Source organism: Carya illinoinensis, chromosome 9, assembly GCF_018687715.1.
Source record: "Carya illinoinensis cultivar Pawnee chromosome 9, C.illinoinensisPawnee_v1, whole genome shotgun sequence".
In the NCBI taxonomy this organism is placed as follows: domain Eukaryota; kingdom Viridiplantae; phylum Streptophyta; class Magnoliopsida; order Fagales; family Juglandaceae; genus Carya; species Carya illinoinensis.
Genome location: NC_056760.1, coordinates 24,907,735 through 24,922,410, shown reverse-complemented (window position 1 = coordinate 24,922,410; position 14,676 = coordinate 24,907,735). Strand labels below are relative to the sequence as shown.

The window sequence follows — 14,676 nt, the reverse complement described above, 5'->3', positions numbered from 1 at the left end:
AAGTGAGAGGGAAGGGAAATTTGATACATAAAGTTAGTAAACGTACAATATTCATTATTATGTGTAGATTTAGCGACATAATTAAATCTAAACCATTGACTTTAGCCTTAAAATTTGTGGGCTATGTTAGAATTATGTAATAGTTTCGAAGACCAAAATATCAAAAGAAAAGTAAATTTGAACTTTGATTCCTCCACCAGTGGATTTCGTTAAACGTATTGAATAAGTACCAGATCGACGGCTGCTACCACCAGCGCACACTTAATCCCCAGTTATCGCCCACACAGGAACACCACCTCCCCAATACCAACACGTGCTGGTCAATATAGAAGAATTGAATAAGATTGCTCACGACTTCTACTTAATCCGACAGTCCAGATCTCCCGATCGGTTGCTAGCCGATAACTCCGCCACCAGTCAGAGATTCGACTATTGTTGGAGCCGTCACACCGATCTCACACGCACTCGGGACAAAGGGCAGAGAGTGAGAGAGGCTTCGTAGCAATTGCTCGAAGTGTTCGTACCAGGGAAAATTCGAAGGCGCTTCGCCGAAACTTCTGAGACTCCAAAATTAAAAAGGCTCTCGCGATTTTTATTTTTATTTTTATTTCAGTTTCCCGCTCGTCTTTCTTACTTTTCTTTTTCTTTTCCCGTCCTTGCGAATCCACGACACAATCGTGTTGTCGCTTTGGATCGAATCTCCGTTTGGTTGCTGAGAAAACTAAGGAAACTAGAAGAAAATCTATTTTTGTTGCTCTCTCTCTCTCTCTCTCTCTGTGTGTGTTTTTTTTTTTGGGTTATAGAGATTGGAAATGGAAGTGAAAGGAAGTTTTACCTTTACGTAACTGGAAAGCTTGTTGTTTATTATTTTGTTGAACTTTCTCCTTAGAATAAAACTTCCATTTCGGTTGCTACAAGGTAGGAAAAAGAAGAAAATAAATCGTGTTCTCGAATCTCACACGTTGCGAGTTTTTTTGTTTATGGAAAAATAGTCAAAGTGAGGTTAGGTTCATGTAATTGAAAAATTCATATCGTCTTATTTTTCTTCAACTTTCTCTGCAACCAAGCAGGACGGTTTAGTTTAGAGATAGTGAAAATGCAAACGAGGTATATGGAGAGATCAAATAGCTTGGTGAGGGAGAAGCGAAGTTTGGATATAACTTCAGCTGAAGAAGTTCAGCCTGATAGGAAGCGACCTGCTCTAGCTAGGTATATCTTTTTATGTCCCTCAAAATTTAAGATTTTTATTCATATTATTCTGCTTTTGTAGCATAGTTCAATTAGTCCATTTTTTTCTAAAATATTTTATTCGTTTTGGAGTTCTTACCTTAAAGGCTTAAGCTTTTGTGTTTGTTGTTTCTATGGCTCTAATTTAACAGTAAGTCTGAAGTTTTTCATAGAAGCTGAAGCGAGAAAGTGTATCCAATTAATGTGAATTCTACGAGGAGGTCTAGCAAGACTAAGCTAGCTCTTGATTGGTTGTTGCTTATTTAGGAATAAAAGTTCATAGAATTTGTTTTTTAGATTTGATCATGGCATTAACTTGGTAATTGTGAACTAAGAAAACCCTTGAGGTTCAAACCGATTGTGCTGTTACAACTACCGTCCTCTCCTTGAAAAAATGTGATGCTGTAACTAGTTCATCGGAATCGGAGAGCGCAGAGTTGTGCTGATTGTGCCAACTGTTTAACACCATGGTGTCGGTGCACGCATGGTGCTTTACACATGGATGTGTAGACAGCTAACAAACAGATAAAGCTATGGATATAGGAATGTCCTTATTATATTAAATATAAAAAAAATTAATAATCCCTTGTAGATATGTCTGCAACACGGGTCCTGGTTAAAAGTCTTTTCAAGCTACGTGCTTTATTACAATGAGGTTGTTGGTAAATTCTTAATGAAAGTTAGTCTTCGTAATCACTACAGATTGGCTGTAAAAGAGTTTTTCTTGGCAGTATGTCTTCTCTAGTGGTATGTCTGATTCAAATCGCGGAGATAATTTCTAAGAGTCGAATTGGGTAATTGTCCATTTAATTATTCGAGATGCAACTTATGCATCCTGAAATTAATTGCAAATTTTGTTCTAAAACACCCGGTGTTAATAAAAAAAAAGTTTTAATTGTTTCCCTTTCGCACCATTCGCTACAGTAAAGCCTTCTACTGTCTCTATTGCTGTTTAGTGCCGTCTGCGTATATCCTTCGATTCTTGCGAATAAAGTCTGAATTTATGTTGATTATTCTGTAATACTCACCTCAAAAGTTGGCTTATGCTTCCGATTTTATTTTCGCTTATGTCATAAATTCAAGGGTCTTTTATGCATCTAAGAAACAGCTCTGCCTGAATACCTAAGAATATGAAGCGGATTTTAAAACGAATTTGGAATATTAATATCTTGGTGTTATGTTTTTCATTTGTTATAGCTGAATTGTATTTCCCATGCAGTGTTGATAGCCTTCGGATATTTTTATTAAAATTTTTAAGTTTCGTGCAGTGTAATTGTTGAAGCTATAAAGGTGGATAGTCTGCAGAAACTTTGTTCATCATTGGAGCCTATTCTCCGGAGAGTTGTAAGATAAATTAACTTTCTTCTATCTTTTTCCCCTCTCCACTGAAGATTTAGGAAAACTTTTTTTTCATGTTTCATGACTAATTTAATTTATCAGCCATCTAGCTAAATAATGGTCTTCTCTTTACCTAAGGGAGTGCAGAATTGAAGTAATGGAGTTTTACTGCTCTTTTTCTTTTTATTATTTACAGGCTATTAATTTTTTTTTCCATCACATCTAAACACAACAATAAAAGGGACTTCAACGTTTTTAAGGACATTTATGTTTCTGAAAATGGGGGCTCAAGCACAAGCACATTAGTTATTGGAAATCTTTCTTGAGTGTCTACTATGCAGCTCATGTTTGGACCTTTTGTAGCTGAGTTTGCCATATAATATAGTAAAATAGTCCAAAAACGTGTTGTTCACGCATCGAAGTCCGTCAAAAATTCTTGGTGATTTTAATATAGTTAGAACTCCTTTGAAGAAGTGTCTGTGCCAGTTAGCTGACATGGTTGATAGTGAAATTGTCCTCTATTGGTATTATAAACATGGTGCAATTGTTTTGATGTTTCATATGTATGTCACTGAACAGGTTAGTGAAGAATTGGAGCGTGCTTTAGCAAAATTGGGCCCCGCCAAACTTCCTGGGAGGTATTCTAATCATCGATATTTTTGGTCTATCCATGCTCACTAAAGTAATAATAAAACATACCCTTTACTCTTTGATATCTTTAATGAATGAAACAATTGGTCTGTTCATCGGAAGTAAAGGGTCTTGTTATGTGTGATTTTATTACCACTTTTTAAGTTGTATCTGCAACTGGATCAATCTAGAGATCCAATATTGGGGTTCATATTGTGCTAGTGTGTTCTGGGTTTTGTCAGCATCGTCATTCCATGATTGTTGGGGTTAGGCTCACATTATGGGAACTGGCTTGGCCTTCCTGCCGGTAACAGCTGGCCATAGTTTTCAATTTTACTGGACGGGAAGGGTAAAATTTTCTTGCAGCCCCCTTACTTTTTAAGGTTAGAGGGAAGCTATATATCTTGTATGTCTCTTGCAATGATTTATTCAGGTTGTTGTAGACTGTCCTTTTTCTCCCTTTCATCTTTCTCTTGGTTCTCCTTTGTCGTTTTCTTTTCTTTTCTTTTCTTTTTTTTTTTTTTTTAATTTTTTTTTCGTATATATTTTTGGTTTTATAAGAGACCACCTCTAAGATATATAGGTATGTATACATAGTTAACTGCTAAAAAAGCAAGATATATATATATATATATATATAGTTTTAATCGTAGGGTGCAACCAAGTAAATGTGAAGTAGACAAGAAATGCCAAAAAATAAAAATAAAAGAAAGAAAGAAAGAAAAGAAACCAGTTTAAATTATTAAATTTAACAACTCTAAAAGCATGATAAAGAGAAATGGATTCCTCTTAGTTGCTCCAGTTCAGAGAAGGATGCTGTTCCTTAAATCCGACAGGCCTTCTCCCCTATTTTATATTGGGTTTTGGATAAACTCTGGACTTTTTCTTCTCGATTGTTGGAGCCTAAACACCATAGCAGATATGGTGGGCTCTCTGATCCATGGATTGATTTCTATGCTTGGACAAATACCACAACAGCCCCCAATTTTCCAGCTAATAAATTTTGAGGATTTTTTTCTCTCCCCTTTTCTTTTTCTTGCTAGTTGGGTGTGTCCTTTTGTAGCTTCATATTTACTTGGGTTGCACCTATCTGCGCCTTCATTAAACTTGCTTTTCTTATAAAAAAAAATTAGGATCACTTAAAAAAAATTGGATTGGAGGGTAGATTTCAGATCCCGATCCAGTAGTGCAAAAGTCTGAACGCGATGTTGAGTTGAGTTGAATTGTGAATAATAGTATTTTGTGGATCTTATAGTTTAACTTTTTTAAGTTGAAATGAGTTTTAACTTTTTATATTGTAATATATGAAATAGGTTGAAATGAATTTAACTTTTTTATGGAAAGTTGAAAAGGTATTGAATCCCATTAATAATTAGTTTAAAATAAATTGAATTTAGTTTAATAACCAAACACAACTTGAAACTCGATTTCTCATGCCACCATACAGAGTCAAATCCCACTGGGTCTCGATCAGGAATTTTGCTAACTAGATGTCTACTCCTTGGGTTTTGTACTCATTGAAAAAAATTCTGCTCTTGGCTTTGGTTTCATCTCTTTGTATTTATGGCTTCTCAGACCACATTTATCTATTGTTTCCACTAGTGAGTTTATTTGAATTATTGATAAAAATTCAGGTCTTCACCCAAACGTATAGAAGGGCCTGATGGACGAAACTTACAGCTGCACTTCAAGTCCAGGCTGTCCCTTCCTCTCTTTACCGGTGGAAAAGTAGAGGGGGAGCAGGGTGCTGCAATTCATATTGTTTTGATTGATGCAATCGCAAACCATGTTGTCACATCAGGTCCAGAATCTTCAGTGAAGTTAGATGTTGTTGTGCTTGAAGGTGATTTCAATAATGAGGATGATGATTCCTGGACTGAAGAAGAATTTGAGAGTCATGTGGTGAAAGAGCGCGAAGGAAAGAGGCCACTTCTGACTGGCGATTTGCAAGTGATACTCAAGGAAGGCGTAGGATCACTGGGTGATCTAACATTTACTGACAACTCAAGCTGGATAAGGAGCAGGAAGTTCAGGCTAGGATTGAAGGTTTCCTCAGGCTGTTGCGAGGGCACCCGGATACGTGAAGCAAAAACAGAAGCCTTCACTGTTAAGGATCACCGTGGAGAATGTGAGTACATAATTAGCCCCAACCGTTTATTCCATATATCATGCATGTGCCTCTTGGAAAGATGGTAAATTTTATTTTGTGGATTTGTAGTATATAAAAAACATTATCCACCTGCATTACATGATGATGTTTGGAGATTGGAGAAAATTGGGAAAGACGGGTCATTTCACAAGAGGCTGAACAAAGCTGGAATTTATACTGTCGAAGACTTTCTAAAACTTGTGGTTAGAGATGCACCGAAATTGCGGAATGTAAGAATGCTGGATTTGTCTGTTAAATTCAAACCCCTATGTTGCAGATTCTCATTATTTTCCCATTCTTATGTTGCAGATTCTTGGAAGTGGCATGTCCAATAAGATGTGGGATGTTCTTGTAGAGCATGCAAAAACTTGTGTCCTAAGTGGGAAGGTTTATGTGTATTATCCTGAAGATGAGAGGAATGTTGGTGTTGTTTTTAACAATATCTATGAATTATGTGGCTTAATTGCCAATGGACAATATTTCTCAGCTGACTCTCTTTCCGAAAATCAGAAGGTTATAGTTTATCTTTGGTCTTGAATCAATTTGAATGATCACGTTGGTTTGCATATCTTGTTGTGGTTAACTAATGTTACTTATAGGGATCACTAACCTACTACATCAACCTTTAATGCTCCATAATTTCCTACATGTTGCTGTCATTTTTCGCATGAAGAAATATTTACAGTTGGAGCAAGTTTTAGGGAAAATTACATTTGGCAATCCAGAATTGGCATCCATTTTTTTTTTTTTTTTTTATGAGTATAAATTACCATCCATTTGTCTATGCGCACCATAAGCTTTTGAAAAGTTGCAATGTACATCCTAAAGCACTAATAATTTATGTGTACCCTTTGTCAGTTACAGTTCGAGACTTCAGTTTGGAGCTTAAGGTGCACATTGAAACATAATGGGCATCTATTATCCTATACCTTCGTCTCTCAGTTTTTATTTGAATGAAATGGCCCTGCCTTTGTAATTCACTATAGAATACCCCAAACAATATTTCTCACTTGTTTTTTTTTTAAAACATCGATAAATTCGAACTTATATAATATTGGCCAATGAAATGTTCATCTTGTAGCTTTTGGGAAAAATGATTGAGTTTAGAAACTGAGATTGGTTTTGGTTTGTACAGGTCAACGTGGACACCTTGGTGAAGAAGGCATACGACAATTGGATGCATGTTGTAGAGTATGATGGAAAGTCACTTCATAGCTTTAAGCAAAATAAGAGCCTGGGTGCTTCTCAAAGTGAAGTCCCAACTAATTTACAAGATTATTCAAACTCGTTTGATCAGCAGTTCACCCTACCAAGCCTGCCTGTTGCCGTTCATTCGGAGCAGCCTTCTATGGATTCAGTAGGCATAACAGTTGGAGGTATGTAAATATTGGTATAAAAATTGCAATAGTTCACTTGGTGGTTAGTGGTTATATGCATTATGTTTCAACCACCCCCTCCCCTCAAAAAAGTTGCATTGCTGTTATTTCAATACGCATTTGATGTGACCATATGGTTCTGATTTCTGATTGTGTGTACTTTCCCTCTCTAGGATATAATGATACTATGGCAGCCAGATACTCGCTACCGTCTCCGAATGTAAATCTCAGTGCTCCTATTCAGATCGAGAGCACTTCATTCCCCCTTCAGAATCCTTTGGTCAACGTTTCTCACCAAGCACAACTTCCAAAAAGTGATAACTTGCTGCTCCTTGGTCATCTACAGCCATCCACATCAGGATTCCAGACAGTTGGTGCATCCAATCTTACTTCTTATAAGCAAGAATACTTCCCAGAGGAAGAGATTCGTATGAGAAGTCATGAAATGCTTGAAAATGAAGATATGCAACATCTCCTTCGAATGTTCAGCATGGGAGGCCATTCTCATGCCTCCGTTAATATGAATGAAGATGGATACCCTTATTCATCAGCATATATGGGCACCCCATCTCTAAACTACAACTTTGATGATGATCGAACTCGTTCATCGGGAAAAGCTGTTGTAGGGTGGTTGAAGGTCAAGGCAGCCATGAGATGGGGCATCTTTGTCAGGAAGAAGGCTGCTGAGAGACGGGCTCAACTTGTTGAGTTGGATGATTCGTAGATGTGGCATGTAAGGCAAAGTTGATCCTGTTTTGATGTCAATATGATTACTCTTCTCTGCCAGTCTGAATCATCTCAAGCTGAATTTGTCAACGTGAGGAAGGACTGGGCATGGTGAAGCAAAAAAGCTAATTGGTGGGTGGAGCCATGCCTCCGTTCCAGACGTTGCTTGGGGTTATAATTCTGACATCTGAGAATCTGTCTTATGTATAGTGCTAGCCTCTAGAGTAAGTTTATATCTACTATTAACAACTGGATTACTGTTGTGTTTTACAAATAAAATGCTGTCCTCTCGACATTCTTGCCTGCCAGTACTGTAGACCAACAAAGTTGAGCTGCCTCTATCGAAGACGTTGCTAAATGGAGATACAAGATCTCAGCGGTGACCTTCCAAAAAGGTAGAAATTAGCATTAGTTGTTGTTTTTGTTTTGGCTTATATATTTGGAAGTGAGCAGGGGATAGGGGTGGTTAACTCAATTGCACCCATGTAGTCATGTCAAGCATGTTGTACCTCAGTGTGTTTTTTGTTCCAATCTCTTGTAGCCTGTCTGTTAGTCGAAACTCAATGTAATTGGTTAGTGTTGTATGTTGCTGCATTATAACAAGAGAACAATAAATAGTTAATGTGTCTGAGGAGGACTGGTATTCGCCTCATTTTCAGCCCAAGTGTGATATGAACAGAACACATTCACCTCATTCACCTTTCTTTCACCGTTTGGCTCTACACAACCAAATCAAAAGATCCCCACTGAACCAAAGAACAACTGGAAACCAGGTTACCGGATCCAACTAAATGTTTTATATTGAAGATTGGCATGCACTACACAAATTAGCTAATTTGTGGTTGAATCTCCAATGTTCAATGATCTAGCTAACTCAATTGCATGAACCGTAAGCCTAGTCCACAGATGCAAAGCCAACTGTACTCTGTTGATAATGATTGAAGGGTGTTCAAAAAACGCTAATTGACCGAACCAGGCCGGTTTGACCTCGCTGAGTGGGGTTACTTAGTTCTCTATAATCGAAATCAAATTCTTAGGGAGGCAATTACGATTTCGCAAATCCTAAGGTGAAATATGTTGATGATAATAGAAATTTGTATTTTAAATTACTTTCTTAAAATGCTTGGATTACCTCCTTATATAAATCCAGATATTAACGGTTTGTTATTAGACGGACTAAATTGATCAAAGTTGAAAGCGTAGAAAGTACGAGTTCAAAATTAAAGGTATAAAGACCAATGTCTAAAATGCAATCCACATAAGCTATTTTAAAAATCTTACCGTTATTTTAATTCCAAATTATGTCCTAAGGTGAAGCCAAAAGAATCAAATAAAAAGGGACGATTTGATAACCTAAAGGACTCCCAAAAAAGCACCTTCAATGTAGGGGGAAAAATTAATTGCTCGATTTGATGGATGAAAGGTCTCTTTCTCTCTACTCTCATCTTATGTTGGTCATTGACATTGTCATATCTAGGCCTGCAACCCGGCCTGATAAAGCCAGTTTTGTACCCGACCCGACCCGCAAGAAATCATTTTAGACTCTAACCCGAACAGACTGGATCCGAACAAAACCAAACCGGGTCGAACCCGTATGACCCGGCTTCAAAAACAACGTCGTTTTCATGATGTTTGAAACGAAAACTTTATTCACAAAGAGATGATAGCAACGAAAAATTATTCACAAAGAAAGGGAGAGAAGTGGTCTGACGAAAGAGAAGATCCCGAGCTGAGAAGGTAAGACTGTCTACAAGGTCTGCCACAGACGCACCCATCGTCGCTATTCTCATGGAGTACGTGCTTGGGTTCCCTCGTCTCGCTGCTCAAGATCCATGGAAAAGATTTCGGTGCGATTTTTCGTTGTCTACCTCCTCCCCTGCTCGAAGGCCATGGCCAATCTCACGACCCATGAAAAATAATTCTGTGCCCGTTTTGTTGCCCAGGTATTTCGCTCTTCACCTCCTCCCCTGCTTGTGGCCTCATCTACATAGCCCATGCCCGTTTCTTCAATTCTGTCAAATAGGAGATTTGGTTCCACGGGCTATCTTCTTTTCTCTTCGGCGAATCGATGGGCGGTGCAATTTGCTTGCTGATCCATTTCGCTACTTCAGTGCATGAAGATGCCTTAAGATCCTTCAGCTGATCCGATGGAAGGAGTATGGGATTTCTCATGAACGGGACTTGGGTGGCTACTGGCTAGGGTTTGAGGACTGGAAGTATGTTGGACGGGTTGACTCTAATGTACAAACCCGTTATTAATTGGATTCTCCAACCCGCTCAAATAATAATCCGATAAAATACGGATCGGTTCGGTTCATTCTAATCGGACCCAGCGGGTATACGGGTCATATGCACAGCCCTAGTCATATCCAACAACCTATCAGGAAGGGTCTTAATATCCTCCATGACCTATTGGGCCGTACCACGGGACTGAATGACAGCTCATCCCAATAACCTGTTGAAGTGAAGGCTCCTCTGCTTTTATATATTGATTTCACTCAACATTCTACAGTTATGTTTTATACATTTAATAATTCTTCTTATCAGTCATGATTCACTATCTATATCTCACACCCTATAAAAAAATTCATATATCTTATAAAAAACACTAACATCCTATGAAAAACTATAAATGTGAGGTGTGTGATGTGAATAGTGGCTGATTTGTAGAATTTCTCACATATATTTATAGCAAAATGAAATGTTGTACATGAAAGAATATTCTAGACTTAGGTTTGTTACAAAGGGAATAATATACACCGTTACATGCAGCATATGGTTGTTACTTGATTCTACTATAGCCCTTTGGCTGTGCAGCAGATGGTTGTTACGTGATTCTGATATAATCTTTTAGCTGTGAGGCTTGTGAGCTAGATTTTAATGTTGAGACACTATTAACCTTGAATAAGGGTGTAAGAATTAACTGAAAAATCGGATTAGACTGGCCCGAACCGGTGGAACGGGTCCGATTTTGGACCAGTCCGGCCCGAAACTTGTTCCCTTAGTTCCAAAACCGGTTAGTACCGGTCTGATTCTACGCTTTTTAGTACCGAACTAGTTGGCTATATTTTATATTTTAAATTAATTTTTTAATATTATATATAATTTTTTTTATATTATATATAAGATAATGTTATTATAATTTATAACATAAAATTTTAATCTTGAACATGAAAATTTATTTGATCATACGCTTTAATCATAATATATATATTAATGTATAACATACTAATATACATTAGTATATAATGTATATTAATTACAATTTACATTTTTTGGCCTAATACTAATAGTCTAATACTATATTACTATTAGTAATATATTTTAAGTCTATATACAAATTACTATATAAATCACTATACTAAATAATTATATATGAAATAATGATATAATAATACTAATACTATCACTATTAATGATATAGTTATAATAAATTAAAATTAATATAACAAATACAAATATATAGTTATTATAATCACTATAACTAATACTAATATATATACCAATACTATTAAAACGGGAAAACCGGACTGAAACTAGTAAAACCAAATGTATCAGTTTAGGAGGGTAACCGATGCATAATCGGTTTTTAAAAATGTAAAATCTGTGCGTACCAATTCAGTCCCAAATTTTATCTAAAACTGGACTAAACCGGATTGGTTACACCCCTATCCTTGACATCCCCTCTCAAGTCAAACGGCAAGTAGTGCAGGCGCAGACTTGAACACATAAAAGCAAATCGTGCAGCGGAGAGAGGCTTTGTTAGAGCATCAATGGCTTGATCTTTGCCAAAAATAAAAGCCATTGGCAAAGATTTATTTAACACCTGATTACAGGCGAAGTGAAAGTCGATCTCAACATATTTTGTTCAGGCATGGAAAACCGGATTGGAGGAAAGGTAAGTCGCACCTATATTATCACAATAAATTAAAGGAGCACAAGTAAGATTAATATCCAAGTCACGGTAAAGATGTTGAAACCAAATAACCTCTGCTGTGGTGTCGGCAACAGCTTTAAACTCGGCCCCAGTTGACGAATGGGCTACAATAGGTTGTTTCTTCAAAGACCAAGATACTAAGTTATCATTAAAAAAGACACAGAAACCACTTGTTGATTGGCGATCGTTTGGACACCCTGCCCAGTTGGTGTTGGAGAATGCTATGAGATTAAGGCTTGAAAATGGTGAAATGTGCAAGCCAACCTGTGATGTATGTTTGAGATAGCGCAAGATGCGCTTGATGACTTGCCAATGGCGTACATAGGGGCATGCATATATTGACACACCTTGCCAACAACATAAGCTAAAAGCCTTGTGAAAGACAAGTATTGAAGTGAGACGACAATGCTGCGGTATAAAGTATGGTCTTAGAAGATATGTCCATAGGAGTCTTTACTAGTTTGGCAAGCTGCATATTGGTCCTTGTGAGTAGATCGATAATGTACTTCTGCTAGGTTAAGATCAAACCATTTGAGTTGGGTTTACTTCAACACTGAGGAAGTAATGCAATTTATCGAGATCAGTAATAGGAAAATCACTTCACAAATTGGTGATTAGCTTAGAGATATGAGAGGTTGAGGAACCAGTGATCAACAGATCATCAACATAAACAAGAACAAAGATTGTGTTGGACTTGGTTGTTCATAAAAATAGTGAGGGATCAGTTGTGAAAATTGTGAACCTGAGATCAACCAAATGGCTACTTAGTCTGGAGTACCATGCACGTGGTGATTGACGAGTCCATAGATGGCCTTATGCAACCTACAAACATGAGATGAAAATTGAGGGTGAGTAAATCCGGGAGGTTGGGTCATGAACATAGTTTCATGCAAGGGTCCATAGAGAAACGCATTATGAACATCGTATTGACAGATGGGCCACTGACGGGTCACAACAAAAGCAAGGATGACAAGCACGGTTTTGGGCTTCACGACAGGACTAAAGGTTTCGTCAAAATCAATTCCAGATTATTGAAGAAAGCTCTTGGTGACTAGCTGAGCTTTCCGGCTTTCAATGGAGACATCGACTAACCGTTTGGTACAAAATACCCATTTATATGTGACAGTGTTGGATGCCTGGGAAGGTGGGACTAAGGACCGTGTATGATTAGCTAGAAGTGCATTGAACTCATTTTCCATGGCCTCATGCCATTTAGGGTACTTCTGAGCTATGGTGAAGCTTGAGGGTGATTCGGGAATAGTGGTGCAGTTGCTGAGGAGAGCACAAGGAGGAGGCCACTTAATGGTACCATCAATGAACTGGCGAGGTAGAAGAGAACTGGTTCATGACCGTGTCACCATATGATGTGCAGGTGGTAGAGGATCAGACGAGGAGGAACTATGTGTCGATGGTGATGGATGAGAGGAACGAGAAGAAGAAGTAGAACAAGAAGAAGGATGTGGGCCTAAGATAGAGGAAGGGGATGAATTAGTAATTGTGGGAAAATTTGAATGAAGAGAAGGAAGGGCCACATGAGTTGGGGAGGTAGTGGGCTTGGGTTTGGGCTCATGAGCAAAAGAAAATTTTGTTCCATTAAACTAGACATGCTTGGATATAGGAGCAGCCCGTGGGAATGTGATAGCAAGTGGACTGGGCTAATACCGAGGAAGACACAAGCTAGAGATTGATAGGAAAACTTGTGTAACACTTGAGTCTAGTACCCAACTGCTTTTTAAAATTTTTGGGTTTATAAGGATGAAAAGTTTACTAGAGATTAACGAGCATTTTTGGAATTGACTATGAGCCCAAATTTTATTTTTGCGGATATCGAATATTTTTATTGAGCTTGGTAAGTAGGTATAAATTATTAAATATTTTCAAATTAGATGAAATATTTTATTTGGCCGCGTTTGGGTACTGAGAGTACTCTTAACACTTATACCTACTATTCATTATTTTATTATTATTTTTTACCTAATTTTTATTAATATTCATTACTTTATTATTACTTTTCACCTACTTTTTACTACTATTCACAACTCTTCTCAATAATTTTCAACACCCAAACCAGCGTGCCACAGCTGCTTCTCCTAGCCTACTGCATCTCCACGCCATGAGAGCCACCGCACACGTGAGTCCCTTCAATCGGCAACTCCACTCCATCTCGTAGCACAACATCCCCGAATGGGAAACCCAGAGATCACCCCGTCCGACGGAAACCACCCAAAGTGGCCCTGCACCTCTGTGCCCAGCCACCGATAGGTTTTGGATGTGGAAGGCTTTGTTTTTACACGTTTAAACAGGGGAGATTTTCCTTACTATGAGACACGTCGCCATCCCCCATCCCGAAGTTGCCGCCTGCACAGAAACTGCCGCTGGGAACCGCACATCACCCTAGGTCCGCCGTGACCAGCTCCTGGTAAACTCACGCCAATCCTCCCCATGCATAGCCTCTCTGCATTTTATTGTTCCTTCCATAATCTCTCTCTCTCTCTCTCTCTCTCTCTCTCTCTCTCTCTCTCTCTCTCTCTGTGTAGCCACGCTAATCACCTCGAGCTCTGCCCAGCTCTGTCGCGTACCTCCTCGCCCGGACCCATGGTAAGCCTTAAGACCCTTTGTCTGGAGGTTCAACATCTTTCATGTAGTCTGTAGTCAAACATGCTTTTAATTTTAAATCTCATTTGCTTTAGCCGTTAGCGCCTTAGTTTTGAGACATGGCAGGTGATTTTGAAAAGATTGTTAATTTTTAAAATGGGCTTTATTTGATTGTATTGACAAACTAATGTATATGTTTATTTGGTTGTGTTTAGTTTTTCATATAAACTTGATTTCATAGAAAAATTTTAAAAGCCTTAATTATATTACTTGGTATTAATTTTACAATTAGATTTTTTGGAAACAATCCGTAAGTGTTTGATCTCTTATTTATTTTAAACACTTTGAACCTATTAGACGAACACTTTATTAAATTATGCTTCCAGGTAAAATTATGTTAGTAAACATATTTTTAAGAGAGAAGGTTTGCACAACTTATTTCTTTGGGAATCTAAAATGATCAAAGTATTCTACTAATTTATAATATGTTATTAATATGTTGGATATTTTAAGATATCATTATTAATTTATTTTCGGGTTAAGTAGAATATTTATTCAATTATGAGAATGTTGAGGAATTTAGAAAGTGAAAGTATTCTTAGAGTTGAGAGAATTTTAGGCTTTGAGGAATTAAAATAGGCATTTCAGGTGTAAATACGAGTTATATGTTCATATGGAGATTTATTTAAGTTACATGA

General features: G+C 37.6%; 1 protein-coding gene across 2 annotated transcripts; it reads left to right on the top strand.

Annotated features, from left to right (window-relative positions):
• Positions 1-378: 378 nt before the first annotated feature.
• Positions 379-8,104, top strand: LOC122275955 (calmodulin-binding protein 60 B-like). Of its 2 annotated transcripts, none has more exons than XM_043085305.1 (8): positions 379-1,209; positions 2,496-2,571; positions 3,145-3,203; positions 4,830-5,323; positions 5,414-5,574; positions 5,654-5,857; positions 6,480-6,720; positions 6,894-8,104. In XM_043085305.1, exons 1-8 carry the CDS (start codon positions 1,097-1,099, stop codon positions 7,442-7,444), a joined length of 1,899 nt encoding a protein of 632 aa, XP_042941239.1. In that variant the 5' UTR covers positions 379-1,096; the 3' UTR covers positions 7,445-8,104. The 2 variants fall into 2 exon arrangements, with proteins under 2 accessions (XP_042941239.1, XP_042941240.1); XM_043085306.1 differs by lacking the exon at positions 379-1,209 and adding an exon at positions 1,945-2,021.
• Positions 8,105-14,676: the final 6,572 nt, after the last annotated feature.

Excerpts from the sequence above, each read along its gene's own strand:
- LOC122275955 (XM_043085305.1), top strand. The coding sequence starts at position 1,097 with ATGCAAACGAGGTATATGGAGAGATCAAATAGCTTGGTGAGGGAGAAG. Across the intron at positions 2,572-3,144 it reads AGCCTATTCTCCGGAGAGTT|GTTAGTGAAGAATTGGAGCG; the intron begins GTAAGATAAATT and ends GTCACTGAACAG. Across the intron at positions 5,858-6,479 it reads CTCTTTCCGAAAATCAGAAG|GTCAACGTGGACACCTTGGT; the intron begins GTTATAGTTTAT and ends TGGTTTGTACAG.